The sequence below is a fragment of the Myotis myotis genome, unplaced genomic scaffold (assembly GCF_014108235.1).
Source record: "Myotis myotis isolate mMyoMyo1 unplaced genomic scaffold, mMyoMyo1.p scaffold_m19_p_19, whole genome shotgun sequence".
Classification (NCBI taxonomy): Eukaryota; Metazoa; Chordata; class Mammalia; order Chiroptera; family Vespertilionidae; genus Myotis; species Myotis myotis.
Genome location: NW_023416323.1, coordinates 41,297,470 through 41,313,692, shown reverse-complemented (window position 1 = coordinate 41,313,692; position 16,223 = coordinate 41,297,470). Strand labels below are relative to the sequence as shown.

At 48.7% G+C, this 16,223-nt stretch overlaps 1 protein-coding gene across 2 annotated transcripts in view; it reads right to left on the bottom strand.

Moving 5' to 3' along the window:
- Positions 1–263: 263 nt before the first annotated feature.
- The window catches only part of BRD7 (bromodomain containing 7), a 20,380-nt gene continuing 4,420 nt past the window's right edge, over positions 264–16,223 (bottom strand). The window contains exons 5-17 of one of the 2 annotated variants that reach the window (XM_036345133.1): positions 14,649–14,793; positions 11,715–11,825; positions 8,231–8,415; positions 7,297–7,420; positions 6,557–6,632; positions 4,508–4,615; positions 4,034–4,172; positions 3,511–3,622; positions 2,298–2,354; positions 1,350–1,464; positions 973–1,116; positions 710–853; positions 264–440 (exon numbers count right to left, since the gene is read on the bottom strand). In XM_036345133.1, coding sequence (XP_036201026.1) covers positions 379–440; positions 710–853; positions 973–1,116; positions 1,350–1,464; positions 2,298–2,354; positions 3,511–3,622; positions 4,034–4,172; positions 4,508–4,615; positions 6,557–6,632; positions 7,297–7,420; positions 8,231–8,415; positions 11,715–11,825; positions 14,649–14,793 — 1,522 coding nt within the window. In that variant the 3' untranslated portion in view covers positions 264–378. The remainder of the gene's footprint in view (positions 441–709; positions 854–972; positions 1,117–1,349; positions 1,465–2,297; positions 2,355–3,510; positions 3,623–4,033; positions 4,173–4,507; positions 4,616–6,556; positions 6,633–7,296; positions 7,421–8,230; positions 8,416–11,714; positions 11,826–14,648; positions 14,794–16,223) is intronic. The other variant, XM_036345134.1, reaches the window with a different exon arrangement.

The window sequence follows — 16,223 nt, the reverse complement described above, 5'->3', positions numbered from 1 at the left end:
TCCTCAAAGGCCCCTTTAAATGGCCAGGTGCCACCTGATCAGGTAGGAAGGATGTGGTTCTCGTTTCTAACAGGGACCGCGGAACTGAGGGGCTGTAAGGATTTGGAGGACTTGCTTCCCCTAACGGATGGTCATGAAAGAGGCTGTTTTCTCCCTCACGTTATCAGAAAGGTCAGGGATCACTGAGCTGACATGCACCGTCCAGTTCATAGTCCCAGGAGTCAGCTCTTACCCAACAGAAGGCCAGTCTCTGGAACATTACACTAATTGTTCCAAAGTTTAATTAAAAACACAATTTACAAATATTTAATATCTTCTGAAAAGCGTTTCCAAATTAAGAATCAAAAAATATGTACATAATATATAATCAAATACCGGTCAGCTTTGACTCCCATCGGGGCCACACTCAGCAACATCCGTCTTTTTAGCTTCTTCAAAATCTGAAAGAAAAAAATGCCACTTAATTTAGCATATTTTCCTTTTTTGATGCAAAAAGGAACGTGACGGAAAGGCAGCGTCCAGAGGTGCTGGCAGGCCTTCCCACGGCACCGGGTAGACACGGGGCGTTATTAGGCCATCACTGCAGCTCTTTCTGCAAATGTGTCAAGCCTTCAACTTGTAAAATGGAGAGAACAAAGTACTTTACACACTAGCAACTCCCAGGGGGAGCACCTGTCAAAGGCCCCGCCCTCCTGACGTGGGCACGCACCTCCTGTTAGATCCACCAGGCTGCTCCCCGCACCAGGGCGGTGCACGGAGATGCCCATCGCTTTCCGAACCCCGTACGTGCTGACGACGTCGCCAGGAGTTACTTGCTGTGCAAGTTCTTTAAGGTTATTGGTCACCTGTTCAGCTAGAAAAAAACAAAACAAAACAAGAACTGTTCTAGGTCCTGAAATGTGGTTTCTTTAAAGAACAAGTGTATAAACGCAAAAACATACCCCTGGAGCTCCCACCCGCCAGGGGACCTACCGAGGTGCAGCTCTCTGTACGAGGGGCCCAGGAGGCAGATGGTGTTGGGCGGGGGCCTGGTGCTCAGGCGCTCGTTCTGGGCTTCCTGCAGCTCCCGGAGCAGCCGGGTGGTCTCGTCCAGCTTCCTCTGGAACACCTCGGCCTCTGTGGGGACAGCACACACTGCAGAGGCCGCCCCGGGTTCCACCTTGAGCGGGAATCGGAGCCGTGTGCTCCGAGGCTCTGGGGGTACTGATTAATCTCAAACGAGACCCCCCCACGAAGTGCTGCCCTGAGGCCTGCCCTGTGGTGGTCGTTAGTGGTACCCTGGGGACCGCCAGTCTTGACTGCCGTGCCAGGCAGCGCTCCCATCAACCTCCCCAACCCCAGACACTCACCTTCAGAGTCAAAAACTTCGACGGGAGCGCCCAAGTTCGCCACCACTTCCAGGGCCGCAAGCCTGTCCTGGCTGCCGGAGCCCACCCGCCCCGCTGGCTCCACTTCTGAGGCCTGCTGGGAAGAAAGAGGAATCACACGGGCTTCTAGGCCCCGCCGTGCTGGAATGAGAAACCAGGAAGATGGCCCATCTGCAGCCCGTTATTCCACCTGCTCACACTGCAGCTATAACCTGATGTCGTTCCCAAAGCCCGGCACAGAGTGTCCACACACCACGCTGCCCGGTAGGGTAACGGAGTGTGTGTGCAGGCTGCATTTGTTTCACATGCCAGCGCTCAAAGCATAACAGTGACAACTGCCTGGGACCACGAGGTGGTGAAGACCGGGAGCCACGCCAGCCCGGGTCCGGCCGCCTACGCTACTGCAGGAGCTCTTGTACGTAGGTGCTTCCTGGTCTCCCCCAGGCCCACGGCCAGGGGCCAGCACGGCAGGGAGAAATACACCCCACAAAGAGTGGAGTTTATTCCTGGACTCACAAGCCTCAGTTTCTATAACCTCGGTGCTGCTATTAGGAACAGGTCACCAGATACACGTGACCCGAGGTGACGGTTCCAGTTAGATGGTGGTGTCGCACTCCAAGCTCAACCCCTGAGCACCTGCTTTCTCCACCAGCACACGGGCTGCGGGTGTGGCCCTCACGCCCATCAGTCTCCTTACTGCTTCCCATTCCGGACTTCCTTCTTACACACGGCCTCGCTGGGCCCCGCCCCGGGAAGGACGCGTGTGCACACCACCCGCACCTGCACCTGCCTCTACTCGATCTCCCACCTGCAGGTGTGTGTCCCGCAGTGAAAGGGCTTACTTACACACTTCTTTACAAACAAAGCTTCATCACTTAGGTCTTTCAGCTTAGTCTCCATTTAAACATTTTTCATAAAGAATAGAATCACCTCTGTTTCCTTGGCTGCATCGAGGGTCCTGCTCTGGCCTTCATCTTCAGGTGATGACTGTAGGATAGAAATAAACAACTGTCTATTCCAAGGTGCAGGCAAAGGCAAGTATCCCACAACAGGGAAACGGAAGGAGGTGGATTTGGGGAATAAAATGAATGAGATATAGTTACTGGCATTTTGAGAGAATTTGTGAGTCAAGAGCACCCCCTGCTAGTGACTTTGCGATGGGTAATTCTGGGCCCGATCCAAAAGCTGTGCACGTGCCCACGGTATGTGGTGAACAGCATCAGCGTCTAAGTGGAGTCTGTTTCACCAGCAGGTCAGTCTGGTGAGAATCTAGGAGGAGCGCCAGGGCTGCCCTATGTAACAGGCGACTCTCAGATAGCAGAAGCTGCTGTGAATACATGCTGGAGACTGTCAGCTGCACAGCCCTAGTTCTCAGAACCACAGAGACAGACAAACGCCTCAGGACTCAAACCAGTAACGATGTCATCTTCCTGAAAGGTTGTGATTTATTTAATTACCAATTTTAAAAGATTATGAACAATGTGTCCTTATATATAGCCTTTCCTTATTTTCTAGAATTCTGAGAATACTAACAGTTGGATCAAAGAGCAGAGAAACTGTAAATCAGAAACTGCCACATTGGCCATTCGATTTTAGCTCAAGGCTATTTGCCGACAGACAGAAAGGGCATCGGGAGACCAGCTCCCTCGGCCCCAGAAGGAACGCTTGCTGGTCCTCATCTCGGAGCCAAGCCCTAGGTTGTCCCAGCTCATGAACTCTGTCCAGCCGACCTGGAGAGTTTACAGTGTTAGTAAGAGGGCGACTAGGACGTGGCTTCCTTCGTTGCTGGAGGCTCCACCAGTTCTATCCCTGAGGAGGCAGCGAAGGGCATTCCCTCCCATTTCAGTCAGCGGTTCCCAGCAGAGAGCAGGGCTTCCCTTGTCAGGTGTCGGCACCGGCAACCGCTCTGCTGTGAACCCTCCTCATCCTGCAGGCGCAGGACCAGATGCCACCCTCTGCCTCGGATCTCGGTGCCCACATCACCGTTTCCCTTCATTGTCCTCCGCCCGTGGTCCCCACCCGGGCCGGGCCGTTTTCTCGGGAGTGGAGCACAGCTGTCACCCTGGTTAAGCCCATGGTTTCATAACACCGATGACTAATGCCGGACCAATGAGAAACCACCGTTCTCTGGGTGTATTCTTACCGTCTCCGACTCCTGCAGGCTTCTCGAATGCCCTCCTTTAGTCAGAACATCCAGTAAACTATCTGCCATGACGTATGGGTAATCTTGGCACGTGGCCAAAAACTCGTGGATGCTGAAAGAGAGCATGCCGGGACAGTCACTGCCACAGAATCATCTCCACGGGCTCAGTCTTCCTGTCACAGCCAGCCGTTCCCACAGGTGGCTCACTGACACACCACGTGCCAGACTCACCACCTCGTCAACGCTGTTTACATACTCACCGGCGACCATTCATCATCGCGACAGAATGAAACGCTCGCTAACACAGTGAAATGAAATGCAAACCCAGCTCAGTGATGGAAGCCCTCGCTCAGCGGCGTGCTCCGTGCCCCTCCCCTAGCTCCCTGGGGCGAATGCCTCCCTCATGACTTCCACACGTGTGAGCCTCTCAGTCACACCTCAAGCCGGACCCCACCCTTCAGATCCACGCCTCAGATCAGCTTTAGGAAAACGCGGCCTTCAGAACCCCGAGCCGGAGACTCGCCTGAAATCGCTGGGAATGTCACAGTCGTCTTCCCCGTAGGCCGAGTAGATGAGGTCAGAATCGTCCTTGCTGATGTTGGCAAACGTGGAGTCATAGTGCGGGGCGTACGAGCTGTAAGGCCCGTAGTTCAGGTAGAGCACTGTGGGTGAAGAGGAGAGACGTCAGCTCCTCTGGGACGTGGATGGCGGGCCGTGTGCTTGCTTTAGTAGCACCACTCCCTTCTAACTTCACTACTTCATCGACTGGCACACAAACCTAAGGCAGACATTTCCCCCAAACAGATGCTTATGAAGTAGCAACACAAGTGAGTGTTTTCCCACAAAGGGGAGAGGAAATAAATAAAACTCACTTTGAAGACTAATACACCATTTTTCAGTCTCTTCTGAAGTTAGTAACGAATTAAAGTTGCAAAAATACCAGCAAAGAATGTATGAACAAGGCAATAATGGTGACTGTCCCGAGCAGGCGCCTTACCCGGAGCTACTTTGTTCCTTTTATCCTCCTTGAACCCCTGCAGAGTATTCACTCCAGACTGAAGCCGCCCAGTGGTCATGCCCAGCCTCACCGGGCAGTAGCCGGGCTCTGAAACAGAAGACGGGCACAGTAAGGCGGGGCTGTGGCGGCGGCGAGTGAGTGGCACTCTGTGCACCTGCGTGACTGGGAGAGATGGGGAGCCCTCACTACCTCCCATTTTAACATAAAACCTGAGCTTAGAAAGGCAGGCAGGTGGCCAGGACCCACACCCGGTCCTCCTAGCACACCCGACAGCTTCCTGGAATTCTTACAGTTGTGTTGCGTGATGCTGGAAAGAAAGATGGAGAAGTTGGGCCTTAAGATTATGATGGAAGCAAGCAACCCAGAAGGAAGACAGATGCGGCTGTTATGCCGGAGCCAGGCCAGGACCCCAGGACCTGACTGAGCAGAGGGCTGAGCAGGGTGGTGCTGGGGAAGGCCGCGCCCATGGGCCGGCGCTCTCGCCTGGACTCGAATCCTGGATTTTGTACCGAGACGGCCCTGCAGTGGCAGGTCCTGCGCAGCCCGTCTGTCTACAGCACATCTTCTCTCCTCCTCAGGAGGCAGCCCTGCGTTGGTGCCCCCCTGGGTGCGGCACCCCCACAGGGAGATGAAAGGGGGAAGCCAAGGGGCATCTTCTGTCTAACCAGGGAGTGGGCCCGGGGGCACTGTGAGCATGAGGGGCCAGCTCTGGCCAGTTGGCAGATGTCGACAGGGGCTGGAAACCGGGGGGACCTGCGAGGAGACCAGACCCCTGGCTACAGGGAAGGGGAGGGGCAGATCTCACGGTGTCGCCTCCATCGCTAATGGCACCTCCTGGGGCAGCTTCACCACAGCTACCCTCAGAAGAGCCTCTGGACCAAGACCATATAAATTCCCACCACAAAACGTTCACCTGAAAGGAGATGAGTTTTGCTTCGAAAACGCAGCACCAGGTCCTCCCTCTGAGGGAAGGGCTCCCGGAAGCCTCCGCAGCAGAAAGCACGCCATGGAGACAGGCGCACCCTGACTGCAAGTGCCTCCCTGCTCCCTGCCTGAAGGGGTCTCCCGTGCTTCCCCGCCTCACCTCCTTGGGACCCACCTGAACATCACCCGGCGAAGGAAGCCCGCTCTGACCCGAGACCCTAGGGAGGCCGCCCTGCTCTGAGCCGGCACAGCGCGGGGACGAGCTGCCACCTCCGCGGTAAGTGTTGGCGCCGCCTCCGCGCCCACAGAGCAGAGGGGAGAGCCTGGTCCCCTTCTGTCCCACTACCCACCGGCCACCCCAGCTCCGACAGTGCCGCCCATGCTGGACAGTGAGCAGCAGCGACATCTCCCGAAGTACAGGAATTCCGTTGTATTCATTTTGGGACCCCCAATGACCTCTCACAGTGGCAGTATGAAAACGGGTATTTATGAAATAAACTAACATCCTCACAATTGCGTATTACAGCACGTACTTCCCCTCAGATGAATGACAAAATGTTTTTATATCAAATTTCAAAATACTCCCTATACGATTTCCAGTAAAATATCATCTGAGAAAATAAAACAGGACTGAAGTTATAAAATGGGTTCTCGACCTTTATAACTTCCCACCGGCCCAGGGAAAGCCGCCAACGGCCGCACTAGTCCGTCACGCGGGCGGTGCCAGCACGGCCACACTCCCTCCGTTCACTGCATCAGCAGAGTTATGATGTCAGAATCGGAGGGTTCTGAGATGCCTGGAGAAGTCACTGAGCCACCGACCACTCTACCAAGCAGGGCTAGGAGGGTCTGCCTTACATTCTGCCTGTGTTAAAGGTGGGTCTGATATCCTAGGGCTTAGTGGTTTAAAGAAAACTTGATCTGTGTAATATTTTAGGATGAAGGAAAGGGGCCAGCTGTTAACAGGAAAAACACGATGTCTAGCCAGTTCTTTGTAGACAGTGATACGCTAGATGGGTCAACATTCAGGCCTGGTGCTGTATAACGGCACCAGGTTCTGCTCTCTGCCCACAGCAAGCTCTGGGGTCTATTCTGTGAACCCACCTCCTACAATGGGGTCCACAGGGTGCAGCAGTCCCAGCGTCGTCGTTCCGTCTGGCTTTCTTCTTTCAAATTCACACTGTAACGACCCAAAGTGTTCACACGGCATAAGCGGTTCTGTGTGTATCATACACGTACCACACCAGAAAGCCTTGCTGTATCACACAGTACTGGTAGCTATCACAGAGCACGCAGACCCCGACGTGCACACCTGTCTCCTATGCACAGGCGCTGAGGGCTGGACTAAGGATGGTTAGGGAAACACAGACTGAAAGGCTATGTGAAAGGGTCCTTAAGGCCACCCGGTTCTGCCTCTGCTGCTTAACACATTGTATGCGGGAAACGTATTTATACGTTTTACTTATACGTTTTACGTTGACTGGTAGTAGAGCGCGGGACACGTATTAAATAAGAGGAACTGAAGACCAGGAGGGGGGTGACCTCCCAAAGTCATATATGAATCCATCTGGTTTAAAACCAATGCGCCAAACAATACGATTCCAAAAGACCACAGTATAAACGTTTTCATAAACATAAAAGTAGTGGCTCATTTCCTGATGTTAGAAGGCGTTAAAAACCCAGTCAAAGAGGGCAAGGTTAATCATGTAACTGACAAACACCCACGGACTCCTCTGATCTGAGTGGTGCTGGGGCTGAGGCAGATGTGGACTGAAAGCGCACGGGACTTAAACGCACGCTCAGACCACCAGGTCAGCGACTCCAAGGAGGGGCCAGCCCGTCACCTGACTGTTCACCAGCCGCCGGGTCAGCTTGCCCCCGGACTCTCGCACGATGCGGTCGATCTGCTCCTGCTCTCTCTCTAAATTGTGGCTCTTCACTTTATCATCCAGCGCATCTTTGTCTTTCCTGAGAACACATGAATGTAAGTAAAAAGAAGGTAAGGTGAAAGCATTAAAGGGAATTTCAAACATGAAGACAGCTGAGGTGGAGACGTGCTGTCCCCTAATTAATGACGGGGAGGCCTGTGTGTGCAGGAAAGGCAACCCCAGACCCGGGCTAGCTCCCTCGTTTGGGCCCAGTGTTATTTGCCTTAAACGTTTTTCTCAGCACATGCACAAAAAATGAAATCCACCAAGAATATATTTTGAAGGGAGAGAAAATTTTTTTTTTAAAGATTGATTTTTTATAATGAACATTTAAAATTATAAATCATAGAAACAGAACTAAAACTTGTCATAAGTTTACTTTCTTTGCATTGTGACAGCAGAAATCCCCAATTACTAATGAAAACCCTCTTCTGGGGTGCAGTGAGGGGCTGGGCGGGGCCCTGGGGAGTCACTGCTCCCAGGTCCACACAACAGCCCCCCTTCAGGAAGCAGCTTCAGCTAAGCTGTGCTGAGGCTTACCCACGGTCTCAGCTCCTTTCTGGAACAGTCACAAAGACATTTCCCTCCACAAACAGTCCTACTTAAATAAACACACTGACAGCCAGCCCCTGAGGGGAACTTGTGGGCTTTAAAACCAGTCTCGTAAGAAGACGCACTCAGAGCTGTTTTCCGAACTGTGCGGGCAAGTCCACACGGTGCCTGGTGGGGACGAAGGTATCACACCCGAGATGGACGTGCATGCCCACACCAGCCTGGCCCTGGCTCCCGCCGGCAGGCGCCGCAGCAGCACCCCCTCACCCGCTTACTGTGACCCGCTAAGGCTCCTTACTTCTTGTTTTCCTTGTGGGGACTCTTGAAGGCTTGTGCTTCGGCCTCGCCCGTGTCCTCCCTCTCCGCCGGCCAGTGGCCGCTGTCCTCCCCGCCCTGCGCGGGGTCGGCCCCGTCCTTCTGCTTCCGACTCCTCTGCAAGTCGGCCATGAAGTCTATGCTCTGCTTCAGGCTCTGGATCCGCTCCTAAAGACATGCAAGGGCATCCTCAGTGCGCGCCTGTCACTCACTGTTAAAGCCACGCGCTGTTCCTCACAAGAGCTTGCACTTCTCTCGCGAGTAACCTGGGGAGAACAAGTCAACGTAACCGCACCGAGTATTAGACTCAGGGCCCAGGACAACAGTCTATCCTTCCATTCAGACGACTTCACTTCCAACCTAAGAGAATGCTCTGTAACTTTACTGCATCATCAAATAGTTCACAGAAAGGACAGAAGAGTAAAGACTTCTTTGCAGTATCGAATTTAAAAAGCGGAATTTGTTTTAACAGCATGTTAAAATGTTATATTGGGCAGAATGGCTTATGGCTTGCAGTTTAAGAATGCTCAGGTATTTAAGACCGACAGCCGTGAGCACAGGCCGTCGCCGAGTGCTGTGGCGTCAGGGCGGTCCCCAGCGGCCTGGCAAACAGCCTGCTGAGAACAAGAGGGGCCAGCACAGCTGCCTTCACGGCACGCGTGACGTTCCTCCCACCTGAGACATCCTGCTTCTCCTGCGTTAAACGTGCTTACTTTCCCACTGCACGGACAAGCTGTGAAGTCTGTGCTGTGGTTCGGGGCCTGAGGTTTCTGGAAGCTCTGTTCCTAGTGATGCCTCTGCCTCTGAACGCTGAGCCTGTCACTGGATGAAATATGGAGGGCCGTCTCCTGGGGGACGCAGAGCAACGGCAGGGAAGGCTTTACAGAACAGGAACTAGAAAGGACCGAGGTCATTCAAATAAGAACAATGAAGTCCAGAAACACGAAGTGACTCATCTAAGGTCAGAGAACCAGTGACGAGACCGGGCCTCCTGCTGCCCATGCCAGTACCAGAGGTGCCGCCTGGAAAAGCCTCAGGAAAGCAGACCTGTTGCATTTCTCAACTTCATTTTAAAGTAATCTTAAAACTACTCATCTAATATATTGTACTGCAGACAGACGTGAATAGAGAAAATAAAAGCCTCGTTAATGTATTATCTAGAGCAGGGGTCCTCAAACTTTTTAAACAGGGGGCCAGTTCACTGTCCCTCAGACCGTTGGAGGGCTGGACTATAGTTTAAAAAAAAACTGTGAACAAATTCCTATGCACACTGCACATATCTTATTTTGAAGCAAAAAAACCAAAATGGGAACAAATACAATATTTGTATTTGCATGTGGCCCGCGGGCCGTAGTTTGAGGACTCCTGATTTAGAGGGGCAGTCCACAGAGCCAGGACAGGCCCTGATTAGTCCGATTCTATTGTGCTGCATAGTACTGTTTGTACTGTATGCAGCACCTCATATTTATTTAGGTGATCAAGAGTTATTCTATGTATGCCCATTCTTTATAAAAATAACGTCTTCTAATCGTATTTGTAACTGAAAAAATAATGAAAGGCTGCTCTGCAATCTTTTTCCACCGAACATTTAAGCAATTATCTTTTAAGACACCATGCATGGGAGGGTGTGCTGGGCCCTCCTGGGAACACTGCCACGTGAGGAGTTTGCTCAGGTCTAAATTTAATCATGTAAAATCACTGTTGTGAGGGTCCCTCCCGTCTGGGGTGGAGAGAAGCCAACAGGAAGCTATCACACAGGATGGGCAGGGCTCCTCAACAGGAAGAGGTCTGAGAAAAAGGAAGGTAACAGAAAAGGGAAAGGGAGGAGAAACTTCATTTTCTGTGCTCCAACCAACTCACCCCAGTAAACTCCAGGGGATACTGGACTCTTTCGCATGTTCTATTAACTACATCATCACCGACACTAAATGGTGGTAACAGTGGTGAGTCAACACGAAGACACTTGCCTTGGATATGCTAGCCCTGTGAGTTACTTTCTCCTAGAAATCCATGTGCCTCGTTTGCAGTAAAGGCTGCAACTGAAGCACTTTTCCTTCAAATGGGGTTAACAACAAGCATCGTGGGTTTTTAAACCTGGGACATGGCTCAGTTCTGTCCTCTGAGTCTTTCTGCCAAGACTGGGATAAACACTTTACATTCTCTTCCCTCTGCAAATTTTGCCAAAGATGGGTAACTGGCTGACATCACAGTTTCCTAAGTCTTTAGGAGAGGATGGGACTGATGTCTAAATATTAGGAGTGCAAGGATTAATTGTCAACCCAAATGTTTTTCTTTCCCTTATGAAGTGGGTCCAAGAACCTTTCAGAGCCCAGCAGACACTCAGCCATGTGCACACCACAGCGGCTCTGTAACGCGGAACTGACACAGGCGCGCCATCAAAGCTGAGAACACGTGCGGCCATGACTCACTCCTACTGTCCCTAACTCCTCTGGGCCTGAGCTCCAGCTTTTCTCCTTGCTATCTTATACCCACACAGTTCTTCTTTGCAAAAAAACCCTCTCTTCGCCTGCTCTTCTTGGTCAGTCTCCGCCCCACGCCAGGTCTCCTCTCGCGGCAGCATTCGCTGCGGGCGATGGTCTCGGAGGACACAGGTCAAACCCCCCTCTGGAGATGAGGACACGGACGCCCAGGGCTTCGGGTCCTGCCTGGGGCCCAGGAGTCAGTGGCAAGAGCTCCCACTAGACCCGCCCCCACTCCTGCTGTGGCGAGGCGCCCATTTCCCATCCCACTCGGAGCCGTGAGTACAACCTCCGAGAAGTGGCTCATCCTGGGAGCTCCCCTTCTCTCCCACAGCGATCGCCTCCATTCGCCCTTCACGGTCTGTCATCAGCCCTCGCTCCCAGACGACACCCACAGTTTCCTGCCACTGTCTGCAGCACCGCTGTGCAGGCCGTGTGGTTACGCGGTCTCCGTCACACAGCTGAGGATGTGCCTGGGCCCCTGCCCACATTTCTGCCACCTCGAAGGCCCGTCCCAAACGGGAGGGACAGCTCCCATCAGGCGGCTTTGAGACAGCTGCCCCTTAGTGCTCATTTGTGTGTCTTTCTTGTCCCAGGAGTTCCTGTGCTGCCACTTCAGATCCCGCCCTGACAAAGGGAGGAGCACTTCCTCCCCCGGCTCCTCCCTCACCTACCCAGCCTCACCCTGGAACTCGGGCTGGTGTTTCTTAAACTGTAAGTACAAGTCCACCTGGTGAGTATCCATTCAAGAGCCTCGTATAAGTAATTACAAGTGAGCACCAATACTTGTATCAAATCCAAACGAGAATCTTCCTGCTTTCATTTTCTTCTCTATATTATTCAAAAGTTTTATTGAATATTTCAACTTACATATGATCTGCCTAAACAATAAAACCAGTACTGAACCGGACCTGTATTACTATGACAAAAAATAAAGGAATACAACCTTTATAAAAATTCTTATTTATGACAAAGAAGTTTCTTTACCTGGCTAAGGATTTTCATTCCCGAGTGTAATAGCTTCTTGGCAGCTTTGTAATAAATGGTCTCTGGTTTGTTATAAATCATAGCGTTAGTGCACATGAGCTTGAAGTGATCCTGCAGAGAGAATGTTAAGGGGAAAACGCATTCAAACAAAACGAAGTGCGCTTCTTTCTTGATTTCAAATCAGACAGGCCTTCGAAAAATGAAAAGAAAACAACATCCCGCCCTCTTCTTTCATGTTTACTGAAGAACATTAATAGCAACTTATTAAAGTTTAAAACTCACAAATACTGCTAATTTAAATATCCTACATTCTTTTCCAAATTTTTGAAACATTTCACAACTATATAAACTTTATATATCAAGATGAAAATTTTAATCTTACAGGAAAAAAAGAAATTGAAGAAAATACTTCTATCACATATTTAATAGAATAATTTTAACTGAGTAGTTAATCTAATTAGAAATGTTATTCTTAGTTTAAAAAAATCTTAAGTTTCTATATATTTATTAAATTTTATTTCAGATCTTGACTGAAAACAGGGACCAGGGCTAAATTATCACATTATTTCCTACTAAATCCAAACTGAGCAAAAATGTTCCAATGCTTACACATTCTTTTACCTATGTGGATGCTATTATAAGCTAAACATAATTTGCAGAATGTTGCAAAATCATGACAATGTGAAATAAACTATACAACCTCAAAAAGCTGAAACATGTAAATGGAGGAGCCAAATGACCCCAAATTACATTTCTGACTGAAATTTCAAAGTACACAGATATGCCAGAGAAGCAATTCATGGGTAATTTTTACATCACATAAATGTGAGCGATTATGTCAAGCCCTTACTCAACTAAAATGATAAAAATCCAACAAAAAAGAATCTGATGCCCCCTAACAAACTCCTCCAAATCAAAAAAACATTCGAACGCCACTACTTAATAAAGTGATGACAGCTGAGAACAGTCAAATGGAACAGAAAGAGGTACTGAGCACTGCTTACCAGTTATGAGAAGACTGATTCTAGGGTCATAATAAAATGGTATTAAATTCAAAGTGGACGAAGTTCATGTGGACTCGGCCCCTGGCCCAGTCTCTAAACAGCCAGGCTTTTGCTGGACCCTGCACCTCCAAGAATGTGATGAAAGCCATGGGCCCACTTGTTCCTACAGCCTGTGCGTGTGCATGCGCACACCGGAGCAGACCTTCTCATGTAATTTTAGCGGGTTCCCGGTCCCCCCAAGGCTACCCAAGGGACCCTAAGTGAGCACCCTTGGACAGATATTTGGGAAAGCTTCCATTCCACTAAGAACTATTAAGTGTTTACTTGGGGGAAGGAGAGGCCGGTGAGGGGAGATACTCCATGGCCATTATTCACACAAAATGACACTGGGCTGGTCCCTGGCCCGAGGGCACTGGATTCTCCTCCTGGGCACAGGCAGCCTGTGGGTCCCAAGGGCCTTCAGCACTGTCATGTGCTGGGCTTTCCTGGACCTCTGTGTCATGGCACTTGGTCATCTGAGACCTGAGTGACCCTTCTGCATACTTTTCACATAATTAAAAAAATCTTGAACAGCCTAATGAGCTGGATAAGCTAATAAATATTACTTTGGGTTGCTGGGGAAAAAAAAAGGTAGTAATATAGAAAACTCTAAAGAGTTCAAAATACTTGTTCATTTTAATTATGATAAGCCTGAAGCATCTGCTCAAAAACACTTAGGGACACACTGCTCTCCCGTCATCACAGGACAAAGCTCAGAGGAAAACTGTTCACTATGAGAAAAAAACCCAAACTGTTAAGATTTTTTCCATTAAGCAATAATCAAGTCGGAAATATGCTGAAATAAACAGTTCTAGCCTAATTTCCACCAGATGAAAAGTTGGGGAAAGTTTCCATTTCTCTAAAGACACAAGAATGCAATTCCAGTTTTCCAGAGGACTGGGGTATTTATTATCTATCCATTCAAAATGGGAGGAAGAGAGAATTCAATGCTGGTGTTATTCATAACTCTCAGCTGACTGACATGTGGATAAAAAAATAAAATAAAATAAAATAAAATAAAGATATAGTTTACTGCCGGATTTTCCTTTTATAGCTGATTAGGTCAGATGCACACTACGATGCTTATGCAGAAAAAATAAAGGCAAAATATATATCCAAACCAGTGTAATCTGTGGTGGTTTGGTACAAAGCTAATTTAAAACACACGTGGTTCCTTTTCGGATGAAGATTAAAAAGTATCACCTCTCAAATCAACATATACCAAGACTATGTAAAGATGGAAAAGACTTCAACTATAACATTAGGCATGTACATCATTTTAGTGGCTTGTAGGTTCTTTACTTGCAAGTTTTTAATTTCCTTCCTTTTAGAGTTGAAGGAAACATGCTCAACAAATATGGCCAAAGTGATCTGAGAGAGCAAGTGACTTTCATTAAACTAGTACTTCTGGACCAGCCAACTTATTCTTTATGTGAGAAGACATGCACACCTTAGATGTCTAGGAAAAGAAACGACTCAAATTCAATTTCATTAAAATATCAACTTCACCTGTACTGATCGGAAATTGAAAATCAATATCCTCTCATTTTAACAGTTGAGAAAATATACTGTGGAATATATGAAATTCAAAATTTTATGAAAAACCCCCAAATAATAAAAGATAGCAGATGGCTTATTTCATCTGCTTTTGTACCTCCAAGCTCAAAAATGTTTTCAAAGACAGAAATACACAAAGATTTTCGGATTTTAAAGTAAACTTAATTCTTTGCAAAATAAAAACTCAATCAGAACGATTCTAAATACCAGCCATGAAGGTTTCTACCAAGATTGTATATCTACAGGATCCAAGAGCTTGCCTCCCGAATGAATAAAGATGTGTTACTTTGTATGAGAGCTGTTATTTGTCCCATCACAACACAAAGCTCGTTACCTTCAGTTCTTCTATGGACTGGTAGTCGTTGTTCTTGATCTTTTCTTTCATGGTACTGAAATCCATTGGGTGTTTAATGATCATGGAGTAGCCAGGAGCAATAAAATCAGTCACAGGAAATGAAAAGAAAGCACTTGGGTCTTTTCTGTGAAAATATAAAATAGGCAATTTTACTTCTACTACAAACATATCTACTGGTCTAAGAGCAGGGGTCAGAGGAAACCGTTCAGATGTAGAAAGAATCTGTAGTATGCTAACATGTTTTCCACCGAAAACTACAGGAATAATTGTAAAGACTAGTAACTATTTCATAACAAGGTGAAGATGTTTTACGTAATAATTGTACTCTTGTAGAGAGTCTTTTAAAATATGCAGGTTAAATTAATTAGTAGTACCTCCTACACAGGGAAAAATGAAACAAACAAAAAAAAAACCCCAGCTTAACTGAGCAATGTCTTGGCCTTTGGGTGATTAGTACTATGTATTTTTATCCACCACAGGGGAAAAGGCGGAAACAGTAACTGTGAATGCATACCTGCCCTCTTCCATATGGTTTCTAACTATTGGCTTGGACTCTTGGTGGGCCACCATATTATTGCATCCCTGTGAGCATATGTATTTTGACTGCTATCGTGTGTTGTGTTGTGTGTGTGTGTGTGTGTGTGTGTAGGTGGGGGTGTGTTAAAAAAATGACATTAAAAAGGCCTCGTAATACCCTAAACTTGAGACAGTGTTTTCTATCAGGGGCTCTCAACTCTCACTGGAGGAACTTTATAAAAACTCCAGCGGGCTAGGGGAGGCTTACCTCAGACCCAGGGCATTAAGAGTTGCGTGAGGCCCTAGCCTGTTTGGCTCAGTGGATAGAGAGTCAGCCTGCGGACTGAGTGGTCCTGGGTTCGATTCCGGCCAAGGGCACATGCCTGGGTTGCGGGCTCAATCACCAGTGGGGGGCATGCAAGAGGCAGCCGATCAATGCTTCTCTCTCATCATTGATGTTTTTATCTCTCTCTCCCTCTTCCTTCCTCTCTGAAATCAATAAAGACATATATTTAAAAATAAAAAATTGCGTGAGGAAGGAGGGTGGGTCGGCACTGGTGTTTCTAAGGTTGAGTCCTGGTACCGGCACTGAAGCATTTGGCATTGGTATTTCCAGGACTGACAGGGTTGAGAACCATTGTTTTATATACTTAGGTCATCAGAGTGGTTTTCCTCTGGAAATCTGGCATACTAAAATTTTCTGATTCTAAATCATCATGACAATAAAAAATGGCTTCAGAACTAACAGCAGCAGTGACTTTTAAAATGTACTGACCACGTCACCGGCCCGGTGGTAGACTGATGTACTTTACAGCTACCCGCACAAAGCCATCAGGAAGCGGTGCCCTCACTTAGAATGAGGACAGAGACTCAGGGCTCAAGTCATTTGTTCTAGGCCGTGAGTCTGACCAGAGTTAACATCTGCACCAGGTCTGCGTGACTCTGCCGTTGCTCTTCCCAGCACGATGCCCACGCGAGGAGACCAACACCGAGAATAAGCAGACACCCCTGCCCGGACCTTCCCTGTGCAGATGGTGC